This window comes from Lactuca virosa, chromosome 9, assembly GCF_052849685.1.
Source record: "Lactuca virosa cultivar CGN04683 chromosome 9, Lactuca_virosa_CGN04683_v6, whole genome shotgun sequence".
NCBI classification, from domain to species: Eukaryota; Viridiplantae; Streptophyta; class Magnoliopsida; order Asterales; family Asteraceae; genus Lactuca; species Lactuca virosa.
Window position 1 is genome coordinate 216,584,804 of NC_136434.1, and position 13,415 is coordinate 216,598,218.

Genomic DNA, 13,415 nt, shown 5'->3' on the forward strand with positions numbered 1-13,415 from the left:
GTTCTCTGTTTAGCAGCGAGGGCGAGGCGCCACTTCAGCAGGGTTGCACGGGATACGATATATTAAGGCTAGGACCCAACAATCTATTTTATAACTTGGAAGAGGGATGCCGTAATCCAAGCTATAAAATATTTGAAGGTAGGTGAATGACGATTCACCAATTTCCACCAAGATAAACGAAATGTATTATTAGGTTTTAATTGGTTTTGAAACTCCTAGATTCTTTTGAGATTCATTGAACTTTTCAATGGCATGTTTCAATCTCGAGTGTGCCCTTCAGGTTTTGTGACTGGGATGCCGAGGATCACAAAACAAGGTGTGAAGTAACCATGCAAATATACTTGGTACCCTTAATATTTACCCCTCAATCGATGTGCCGGTTAACCACACACGCTCCAACGATACTATGATAAACATTAAGTTACCCTTTGCCTACCTTGTTAAGTCCAGGTTAGTGTGCCGGTTACCCACACACGCTCCACTAACAGCTTAAACAAAGTGCAAAGTGTAATTTCATGGATTAGCACCTTATTCACATTTTCCTAAGTAACTAAGATTGAGAATTTATAAAAAGTTTAGTTACATAGTATTTATCATTAATACTTTTAATGAAGGGGGAATTATAGTCCTTGTCCTACCTGTTCGGCTAACGACCCTCCACCAGTCAAGGAAGCGGTGGGTGAGAGTGGACACCCATTAAACTGCCATTTATAGGCAGTAACCTTATACCCCCCTTATAGACCGGCTTCGTGAATGAGGCCTACTAATGGTAAGACGACTTGCTCTTATACATATAATATATTAAACTTTTAATATTATAATAGTATAAGGGTGTATTTTAGACATTTAAAATACTTGGTGGTTTAATCTATTAATTAAACTATACTCTTAATTTAATTAAATTTAAACCATGTCATTATGGAATTATTAATTCTCTTTTAATTAAACACTTTAATTATCTATTAATAAAGTCCATAAGAGTTAATTGAATTATTCAATAAAAACATCATAATTCCAATTATTAAATTCAAAATTAAAACCATTTAATTAATTGTTTAAGTTATGAACCCAAGAGTTTTAGAATTCAATTCTTTTTTTATCATAAAAAAACTTTTTCCAAATTCCAAAACTTGAGGGCAAGTTTTGTAACTCTTGAAAACTTTTGGATTCCATAACTTATGGAGTTAAATATTTGTTTTATGATGAAACTTTTCATGTTCCATAACTTAAGAACAAGTTATGAAATTCTTTAAAACATTAAGACCAAGTTTTGTAACTCCATAAAAAACTTTGAATCAATTTTTTTTTAAAACCTTTTCATATCCATAACTTATGGAGGTTTCAAAAAACTCTTTAGATCAAACTTTTAAAACTAATAAAATAATCATATCATTTTATCTTTTACTAAATTTGACCTAATTCAACTCATATAGCAAATGATTCAAATTTTACAAATAATTAGTTTTTCACAAAAACAAGTAATTATCTTAAAATTTGACAAACGTCATGTTTTTTTTTTCCTTTTTTTTTCAACTTTGAAAATAAAACATTTGCATCAATATAATAGAAAACAATCCATGGCTCTGATACCACTGTTGGGTTTTGAGCATTCTAACACTCCTATGGTGTACATGCAACCCTATAAACCTTGGATCTATGTTTTCTCTATTATACATGCAAATATTAACTATTCCAAGGTTTCATCCTAACTAGCATATTATGAAGCACCTATACTACAAAGTTCTAGTTAGATGGCATACCTTTTGATGTAGCTTGATGTCTTCAAGCTTTAAGAGCTTAGCCCCAATAGTGTGGAAGCCTCAAATGGAATCACAAATCACCAAAACACCTTGGAAGAACTTGAGAGAATATGTATGCACACTAAAATCGGCCCACTCTTATTTTCACACACTTGTGCCAATTTTGTGAGCCAATGACCCTTTGTATATTATGGAGGATTAGGGTTACATCCATGTAAACCCTAATACCCATGACCTTTCATTTACATAGGATCCATGGGTTAAAAGCTCCATGGACCATCCATGAAAGTTTAGCCCAACCTAAATGAACTTGGCCCATTCCATATATATAAGAGTCCATATTTAATTAGTTCTTTTTGATCACTTAATTAATTCTAAATTAATTCTTGATCAATACTAATTAAATAATATGATTCCATATTAATATATTAGAACTTATAATATATTAATATAAATCGTAAATATACTATTCTCAAAAGACTATCCATATAAATTGTGCCGGTGAAGTGCAACCCAAATGGACCATGCCGGGTCGGGTCAAGTACATACCAAATATAGTTATGGACTTAGACATTAATCCAACAGACAAATCATTTTTGTTTAAAGGATAACAAAGCATTATATTCAACATATAACTAGGAACTTCTCATGTTTCCATGCACACTCTCCTCACCCTCTCTCTTCTTCTACTCTCGGCCGAAGGTAAACACACACACACACATCTTCAAATTTCCTTCAAACTCTCTCAAGCTCTCAAGAACAATTCCTCCTTCATTCCTCAAAATTTCGAGATTTAGGGTGTTTACAAGAGGATTTTTCACCACAATCACTATCATTGGTAAGTTATTATCAAACACAAACATCTCCTTTCAATTTAACATTAAGAACTCCTTCTTACATAACTTTATTCCATGATCACACTCTTAGAAACTTCTTAAACTCGAAATCCACTCAAGGAGCTTGCTAGAGCCAAAAATCACATCAACTTCTTCCATATCTTCTTCAAAACCGAAACATCAAAGCAAAGGTGAGTTCATACCCCCTTGTTTTCGGTTTTTACATGATTTTTGGGGGAGAATACAAGTAAAATGTGTAGATCTATGTGTTATATGCATGTATTGTGTGATTTCTTAGTTTATTTTATACAAATGTGTTAGATCATAACAAATCTCGACATCTTAAGTAACATTGAGAAAAAATACATGAACTAAGACACCTTATACATCATATTATCAAGTTAAAAGTGTTTATATGTTTATGATATAAGAATTTAAAGCAAAAACCTTGTTAAGGGTCAAAATTGTCAAGAAAACAAAAGATAAGGGCAAAAAGTGACATTTACGGTTTTTAAAGGACCAAACAGGTCCTACTTGTATAAAAAGGGATTTTTATGATAAACATGCTTTCCAAAGGGCCAAAAATGTAAATTTTAGCTTAATGGGCCAAACATTTGGGCCTCACGGTTTTGGGTCCAAATTTGCGGAAAAAAATGAAAGTTTGGGATTAAAAATGTTATTTGACCAAAGTTTGAGTCATAAATGTAATTAAACCAAATTTAGGGGTGAAAATAATATTTATTTCTAAACTGGACCAAAAATGTAACTTTTATACAAATTGGGCCGAAAGTGTCATTTTTACAAACAAGGGGCCGAAAATGAAATTTTCTGCGAAACTGGGCCATGAATGTAAAAATATGAATTTTTGGATTAAATTCGTAAATTTCTAAACATTTTGGACGAAATTTACAAATTTTTATAAATTATGGACTAAAGTGTAATTTTTACAAAACTTTGGGGCTTAATTGAAAATTTGAGGCTTATTGGCCAAGAACGTCATTTTTACAAATAGAGGACTTTTTATATACAATTTGGTAAACATCGAGCTAAAGCAAACAACGAAATAATAACGAATGAACGAAATACGTCGATAACAATTTTATTGGGCCTAATATTCACATTACATGACCAATGGGCCTTAAGGGCCCATTCAAGTGTATATTAAGCCCAATATTTTCCATGACATGTTTATTGGGCCTTGCGACCCATTTACATGTTAATTTGGGCCTGAGATATGGGTCACATGTTTGTTGGGCCTTAGTGGTCCATTTACATGCCTATTGGGCCCAAATTACCCTCTTACACGTTATTGGACCTTTGTGGTCTATTTACATGCTAATTGGGCTTGGACTAAAATTCACATGCTTAGTAGATCGTAACTATACTTTTACATAATTATTGAACTCCGTATACTTGTATACATACCTTTAGATTTGAAAACATACAATATACACGTAAACATTAAACATGGTGAAAAACATAACAAACATGAAAGGTTGAGAATCTAGTGAGACTTGTCGGTTGGCACCTTTGAGTGTACAATCATAGCTTGTAGTTATAACCAGAGTTTCCTGGAGGGAGAGTGGGAGTTTGTGTATAGATCTATACGGGGTGACCCCCCACGCCTTAGCTGTTCGCTACAGCTAGACTTGGCAAGTCTAGGGCGACAAAACCTTGAGCAAATACCGACATTTGGAAAATGCCAAGACAGACAATCTAGTCATTATTATGCATGGTTATAACGGCTCATATAGAGATCCAATACCAATTCAACATTTCGGAGATTAACCCTTCGAACGTGTTAATACAAAACAACTTATTCGATGATACAAGAACCTCGACATTATATTAAATCAGAAAATATCGGATTTTCTGGGGAAGTATTAAGATACAATTATCACTTATTTACAATACAAAGAAATTTAAACTACATTCATATATGTTACTGCTATGAAATTCACGCATGCATTTATACTCGATTTTCATATCATTTTTAGACATTTTACAGAAAATATCGGATTTTCTGGGTTTTTACGAAAGATACAAAAAATTTTATTCAAACATACTTATGAACTCACCAACATTATATATGTTGATCGTTTTCAAAATAACTTGTATTCTCAGGTAATCGTTAAGCAAAAAGTTTTTCAAGTGTGTATGGATTTATTTTGTGTAACACCACTCATCGTACTATTAATACTTTGAATTTATGTAATTTATAACAATGTACTTGATGTGAACAATGCCGGTTGTAATATGTAATGTTGGTGATTAATGTGTTATGTTTCATGTATATTCATTGTGATGATAATTTAATTGTTAGTCACACGAGCCCCCAGACGTTTCCGCCGTCTGGTTCGGGGGTGTGACAAGCTCACTAAGCTTTGTGCTTACAGTTTTCAGTTTGGTTTCGGGTACTTCAGTTAGCAAATGGAAGGGCTTGGGATGATCGCATGGCACACACCATAGTCTTCAGCCTGGGATATTTTAGACTCTGATATTTGATACATGATTTGATACATTTTTCTGGTTATGATGTTTGAGATACATGACATGTGATTTTATTATGATGTTTTATGAGTTATGGGTTTTTCTTTAACGATTTAAAAACGAAATTTTTGGACTGTAGTTTTGGGATGTTTCATTTTTATTCATGCATGATCCTCGAGAGCCACACTTCACAACTCTCAAGCGTATTTTGAGATATATCCGTGGTACTCTTGACCACGGCTTGCAGATGTATGCTTCTCTTCCCTTGGTCTAGTTGCTTATTCTGATGTTGACTGCGCAGGTTGCCCTACCACTAGACGATCCACTTCTGGTTAGTGTGTCTTTCTTGGTCAAAATCTTATTTCATGGTCGTCCAAGTGTCAAGACTCAATCTCTCGGTCTAGTACCGAAGCTGAGTATCGGGGAGTCGTGAATACCATTGTTGAGACATGTTGGCTTTGCAACTTACTTTGTGAGCTATACTATCCACCACTGTCCGCAACTCTAGTCTATTGTGATAATGCTAGCGCGATATATTTATCCTTAAAACCTGTTCAACATGAATGCACTAAACACACTGGGATTGATATTCACTTTGTTCGTGACAAAGTTGCTATGGGTCAGATTCGTGTTCTTCATGTTCCATCGTCATCTCAATATGCTGATATATTCACCAAAGGGCTTGCGTCTCTTTATTTCCTGATTTTAAATCCAGTCTGAACATCCGTGCTCGATCTCCGATTCCGACTACAGGGGGCTGTTAGACGTATATTTTATATATGCATTTAGTTATGTTATATTGGATTGATTTCTTTGTAAAGGCCCACATGGCTCGTATAGTCTAGATACCCTAACTTTCCTATTATTTATTGTATCTTTTATATTTATACGGTGAGAAGACGATCAAAGTTTTTATGGGAAAATGGATTATTAACACCATTAATCATATTTGTTGACTATTATGACTCAAAACTATCTTAAAATATGTTTTTTACCAACTTAAAATTTATATAGAATTGATACAAATAAATAGGCATCAGTAAATACCTTCGCCCATGGCACCGTAAATCAATGAATTGGTCATGATATTACGATATATGATACCTTATAATATAAACCTTTCTATGGTTTACAAACATCATTTTAACTTAAGCATTAGGTCATCAGAAATACTTACCACTAACCATAAATATGATTGGGTCGATACTTTATTGCCACATAAGGCGACTAAAATTTGATAAGCCTACCGTTTTATTTCATTATATCCCTCTTGTTATTTGATAAACCTGCCGTTTTATTTCATTATATACAAATAAATAGGCATCAGTAAATACCTTCGCCCATGGCACCGTAAATCAATGAATTGGTCATGATATTACGATATATGATACCTTATAATATAAACCTTTCTATGGTTTACAAACATCATTTTAACTTAAGCATTAGGTCATCATAAATACTTACCACTAACCATAAATATGATTGGGGTCAATACTTTATTGCCACATAAGGCGACTAAAACTTGCAAACCATCCGTCCGCAGTCGAAAAACTACGTGTTCTGGATTGCAGACGTAGATGTAGATATGCATGCATGCATCAACAATCATATATACTGCGGATGTAGATATGCATCAGCATTGCATATATATGGAAAAAATTTAAAAAAAAACATCAAATCTTTTTAAGCCTAGATATTGCTTAGACATTGCATTTCGTTAATATTTGTGGTTTTGATTTTGAAAAATGATGTTTGAATTAATAGTTCTTTTGAGTTTTTAAATATATATTTTTAATTATTTAAAATGTAAAGAGTAAGAAAAAAAAAAAAAAAAAAAACGTGGCCACTAACAACCACTACCGACCATGAATTAAACTTTAGTCCCATCAACCACAGCAATGGAACACGTGTACGGCAGAGATTTAAGTTAGACAAGATACCTACCTCTGCTCGCCTCTTATATATCTTCCTCATGCGCCAACCTCTTCAGTTGCGGCCCTCAATCTCTTATCTGACTCTCTCGATCTGCGTTGTAGACTGCCAAGGAAAACAGTATCAACGATCCAGTAGCCCTTTGCTTTGTTGCCTCGTAAACCCGAGATCAGAAACGGTAAGTTTAATCTTGTGATTTGTGATTTCAATTTATGAGCTTTTCGAAATATTTGGGATTTTGCTTGAATTCACTAGAGTTTTAGTATTATGTCCGTAGTATAAAAGAATTCTTAGTGAATCTGTTGATACGAATAATAAATTTTATCTAATGTCCCATTGACTCATCCAAAATGCATGTTTGGTCCCATTTCTTTGGTTAAAAAGGGACGACTTAAATTGGTGTTTAAAAAGAACAACACAAGATTAAAATATATATGGGAATGAACCTTTTGTGAACGTCCCTGGTTAAGAATGACTAATTGCTGTTTCCTTTTATTTAGGAGAAAGTGAAGTCTAGGAAGCTCATTTGGCTGAATCATTGTTGGACATTTGAATTTGTGGTAAAGTGGACGAGTATGCTTTTCTGTTTTGATTTTTTCAATTATGAGCTTATGGCCTGGAAGAAGAGAAAGAAGCGTATTTGTTTTCTTTTCATCAACTTGGATAAGATGGGATTTGATTTTGAATATCTTGGGTTATTGGGATTTGATCTTGATTATCTTGGGTTGATTATTGGAACGGGTGATCTCGGAATTATTTTTGTGGATGTGGATAAGGATCTTCAAGGTAATATCTCATTCCTTTAACTTAATTGCAACTTAATATTGTTATTTAGTTATTTGCAAAGCAAACTAATTGAAGAATTTATAACATAAATAGGATACAACATTTCATTATTATTTCACAAGGTTTATACCAAAGCTAGGATTGTATACGGGTGTTTTCCTAAGCTTTTTTTAAACAACTTATTAGCTTAATAGAGGTTCAACATTTTTATAAGTTAAAAAAATGTTTTGATGAAAATTAACCTATTTCTGGGGAACCCCTAATAAATCATTTTTTTACAAATTACCCTATATTATTTATTAGCTTATAAGATACATAATAAGCAATAAACTTTTTTGCCAAACACCCTATATATATATATATATATATATATATATATATATATATATATATATATATATATATATGAACTTGCAAACCATCCGTCCGCAGTCGAAAAACTACGCGTTCTGGATTGCAGACGTAGATGTAGATATGCATGCATGCATCAACAATCATATATACTGCGGATGCATCAACATTGCATATATATGAACATTTTTTAAAAAAAAAGCATCAAATCTTTTTATGCCTAGATATTGCTTAGACATTGCATTTTGTTAATATTTGTGGTTTTGATTTTGAAAAATGATGTTTGGATTAATAGTTCTCTTGAGTTTTTTGAAAACCATTTCTTATTTTGAAAACCATTTTTTAAGGTTTTAAAAGATATAATTCATGGCTAAATGCAAAAATTAACAATGTTTTTTTTATTATCACATTTTATTTTCATTTTTTCTTATTATATCATTGTGTTTCTACGTTATTATTATTATTTTTCTTATCAAAGCACTGTACTTTCTTAAATAACGTTAATGATCTAATTTCTTTAGGTAAATTTGATTCCATGAAGGCATCCAACTCTACACCAGTAGCCGATCACAATGAAAATCGGGTCAAGAGAGCAGACTTTTATGAAAACACCCGAACTAAACCACAAATCCTACGTAATAACCTTATGGGGAGAAAATGGTTAATTTTATTGTTGAGGCGGTTATAGGGGAAAAGACAGACCTCATTACCATCACTTTAGCATAATGCTAAGTATTGAAAACATTTCGGCAAAATCATATATGTTATGTGATAGCTTTATCGGGGTTCGATGGAGTGGGAAAAACCACAATGATGTAAAAAGACGTCCCTATTGTTATTACGTTAGCTCCACACGATAACCTTATCGAGGATGGTTGAAGTGGGGAAGACCACAATGATGTGGAATTTGTAAAATAAAAAATATATTAAATTTTATTGTTGAGACGGTTATAAGGTAAAAAATGGACCCACTGCCATTTTTGAAATCAATGTGATAATTATTTATGATTTTAATTGTAGATTTCAATAAGAGAATTTATAAGAGAATTTACTTATAAGGGATGTTCTTATAATTATATTAATTTTATTCATAAATTGATGCATTAAGTGATAATCAATGTGATATTTTAATTTATTTATCAACCAGTGAAGTATCCCGGTTTTGCGGGGGTCATTCTAGCTTCCGAAACAATTTCAGAATACTCGATTAATCTATAATCTACTTTCACCCCTGGTAACGCATATGTGACGAATAGAGTTTAACTTTAAATAAACACCCAACTACATAGAAAGAAAACCTCAAACTTAGTTATTTTGTCATAGTCTTTAATCTGTTAACTTTCCATTTGCTTTATTATTTACCACTAATGTGGCACAAATTAATGATGTGCAAAAAAAATCAAACAAATTGAGAAAAAACAAAACAAAAATGTTAGATTCATGTCTCTTGCTTAAGAAATGTAGCAACACTTCTATTTATTTATTATTATTTTTTTTACATTATTTTTTGCTCATTCTAGATAATCCCGTCGGGCAAAAAAAAAGTAAAATCTCATCTGAGAAAAAATCATCAAGCCTCAAATGAAATTAATTACAGAAATACAGACTTGTAAAAGAGTCAAAATAGAAAATGCATTTCATTTCAATTTTCACATTATTTCTCTAAATAAAACATCTGTTTCTAAGATCTTAATATTAAAAACACTTTTCAAAGTTAATAAACGTTAATTATCAACTTGTAAAATATTAATTTTCTCTCAAAATTTAAAACCATGCAAACATGATACTTATACCTGGAAGGGCAGTTGCTCCATCGCTCCAACATATCATATCACCAAGATTTACGTAAGGCCACTATGTGATCTCTAAATGCAAAAAGACACATAATTTGTCATCTTAGTGTAGCAATCCTCTTATCCAGTGGTGTAAAGTGTCGACTGTTGTTTTCATTTTGACTTAATGGTCTTACCTTCTAATGGTTCAATAGATTCCTACACCCAGGGTTTAACCTCTTTTCCCTTGCATATCTTTAAAAACAAAACAAAAAAAAAAAAAAAAAAAAAAAACTAAGATTGAAATAAAAACTTTCAAAAGAAAAACATGTATTTATCGCTAATATCAAATTTCCTTACTTAGACTCCAAAAACACCATCGGTTGCCAAGAGAGTTATAAAATTTACAATCTTATCAAATTTACAGTCAAACCAAAGGAAAACCCTACCAAAACATACTTAAGCATCTATGAACAATGTAAACCATCCTTTGTAATTTCAATCAAAACAATCTAAATTTTATTTTTTAACATAGCCATGAACCTCACAAAATAAATTTATTTATTTCTTCCCTAAATCCTTCAACCAATGAATCGATTAACATGCATGTGAAGTAGAGTAAGATGTCAAACGCAATACAAACCAACTGTCAGATCCAACTGAAAAAACGAAGATGAAAATAGAAGAACTTACATTAGCCATCTTGGATGAAGAAATTAAAACCAGTAAACAAAATCCAAATCGACTGGTAAAAAGATTACACTAATATAAATTATTAACTTTGAAGAGAACTTATAGCACTACATGCATAACAGTAAGTAATTTAATTACTGTTATGAGTGAGCTGGTTGCCACCATCATTTTGATCCGACCATGCCAAGCTGTTGGCAGTGAAAGAAATGATATGTATCAGCTCATGAAAACCTAATCTAACTATTTTTGAGGGGGTTTTAGTAAAATAATTGAAACTATAAAGAACTAACAGACAAACTATTTTTGAGGGGGTTTTAGTAAAATAAAGTTGTTACCAGGATACCCAGATTCATTACAGAGTAATAGGTTACATGCTTATCTTTGTAACCATACGTTTGGCTTTGTCAAGTCGGGTTGGATGAGTGAGTCAGACAATGGAAGGAAGGTGGCAGTAGAATTGAAATTTTGGTGGGTCTATGTGTATCAATCGCCATTTGTTGTCGCCTCCTTCTCCGGCCTCCATCGATAACTTCTTTAAAGATTATGTCATTTTACTCTAGGATCTGCTATTGATGCGCTCCCTTTGCTTTGACCTGAAATAGCTGATGCTTAAAAGGCCTGATGCCGATGACGGGAAATCGGGGGCTTCTTCTTCTTCCTAAAAAAAGGCCGATTGTTGAACTCACAAAGAAGAAAAAGGCAAGATAACACAAAATCGAGGAAGTGATTACCACAAAAAAGATAAAGGATTGAATAGCGAGGCAGTAAGATGAATCAACGAAGATATTGAGCAAAACACAACAAACCTCGAAAATACGATTGTAAGAAAGCACATTCGGAAGAACAATGTCACCTTAGAACAGAAAACACACAACTACATATGAGTAGTGGTTGCTATCGTTGGCACAAATCAAGAGAATGGTGGGGATGGCGGTGATATATAATCTATGGTTTCTGCAGGCGATGATTGTTGGGTTTTGGTGAGATGCTTTGATGGTGGTGTCGATCATTGGGGTTGTTTGGCTTATTTTTGAGAGGCCAAAATTTTTACTAAGACGTTTGGTAAAAGGATTTTAAAAGCTATTTTTGGATTTTTTATATAAGAAAAACTGACTTTTTGGAAAAGTCAGGAAAACCTGACTTTTTGTAACTTTTCCAAAAAAGACTTTTGCCTCTAAAAAAGATAAGTCAAACACCCCCTTAACATGTAAGCCAAACAAAAACCCTAGAAAATCAGAAAGAAGTAGAAAAAACCCTCGTGGATGGACCGTTGAAACCATAGCATTCGCGAAGCAGGGGGTATGAAATAAAAGGCACAGGCGGTGGAAAGAAGATTCATGTGAAGCATATGTGAAGCCGTGGAAGATTTGTGGAAGTCATTTATTCGGTAACAAAGTAGTAAAATTTCACATATACATACATGTGTCAAAGACACTAATCTACAACTGCTAAGGAAAAAAAAACAAATAAGAAAAAACAGAAGTGGTCCAATAGGAACAGATCTTAAGGGTACCTCCCCTCTCTCTTTCTCTCTCTCTCTCTCTCTCTATATATATATATATATATATATATATATATATATATATATATATATATATATATATATATATATATATAACAATTGAGTTGTTGGTAATTTTTTTCATTAAATATTCTAAGAAAATTAGAGATGCAAATTTAGTCTATTTTAGTATTTTAGGCGTTTCAAGGTGCTTAAAAATATGTTTTTCCTTTAAGTGGTTGAGGGTTTAAATTATGTCGTAAAAAAACATGTAGTTTATAAATAAGATTTAAGTGTGTTGACAGTTTGTTATAATTTGTTAATAACATGTTAGAAATTTTATTTACACTACTACAAAATAACACGTAGAATACTCTTAAAATGAAACATAGAATATGGTTTTGCAGCCGTACTCTATAAGGGGGTTTCCTATTCAAACATGTAATACAATACAGTTGTAAACCGTACTCTATAATCATCATATAGTACGATTTTCTAGATAATACAGTACGGTTGTAAAACCGTACTCTACAATCATCATAAAGTATGGTTTTTTAAATAATACAATACGGTTGCAAAATCAATACTCTATAATCATTATAAAATACGATTTTAGGGTTTTTTAAAAGTAGTTTATTCTTTAACGAAACAAATAGAATACTGCCTTTTCAATGTAACCGTACTCTTTATAAAATAGTGTAAAGTACGGTTTCTTATTGCCTAAGGACATTCTAAATAAATATATTTCATAAATTAAATACAATAATTACACTTTTCTATAAAAAACATGCCTATAAATAATTTATACACACAAACATTTCATGAACAATCAGAATGTATATAAAAGTCAAAACAAAAGCATGATTAGTCATTAATTTCTAAAATTAACAATATCCAATTCAAACATAATTTGCAATAAACCAAACTTGTCCATCCTAACCAACGAAAATTAAATATATAAAAAGACAAATAGATCCATTTGGTAGATGTCAAACTCCATAATTGCAGCCACATACCTGCCATATAAGAGAAGAAAAGAAACTAAAAGTTGCAACTAATGGAAAAAAGGGAACATATAACTGTCATGAGAAGAAAAAACTAAGTTAATTGCAAGAAATAGCAACATAGTTTCATTTATTTGTTTATTGAGACATCCTACTACCATTTCTTCCTGTTGTTATACATTGAGACATATATCCCATAATAGCAAGATCCTTCTAATTCAAAGTATTTTTTACAATATATATATATATATATATATATATATATATATATATATATATTCGTAGTTTAA

General features: G+C 32.0%; 1 protein-coding gene across 1 annotated transcript; it reads left to right on the forward strand.

Annotated features, from left to right (window-relative positions):
- The first annotated feature begins 7,084 nt into the window (after positions 1–7,084).
- LOC145135894 (uncharacterized) lies at positions 7,085–9,217 on the forward strand. Its single transcript, XM_079070090.1, has 3 exons — positions 7,085–7,196; positions 7,519–7,804; positions 8,677–9,217. The coding sequence occupies exons 2-3, from the start codon at positions 7,594–7,596 to the stop codon at positions 8,841–8,843; spliced, it is 378 nt and encodes a 125-aa protein (XP_078926216.1). The 5' UTR covers positions 7,085–7,196; positions 7,519–7,593; the 3' UTR covers positions 8,844–9,217.
- The last annotated feature ends 4,198 nt before the right edge of the window (positions 9,218–13,415 follow it).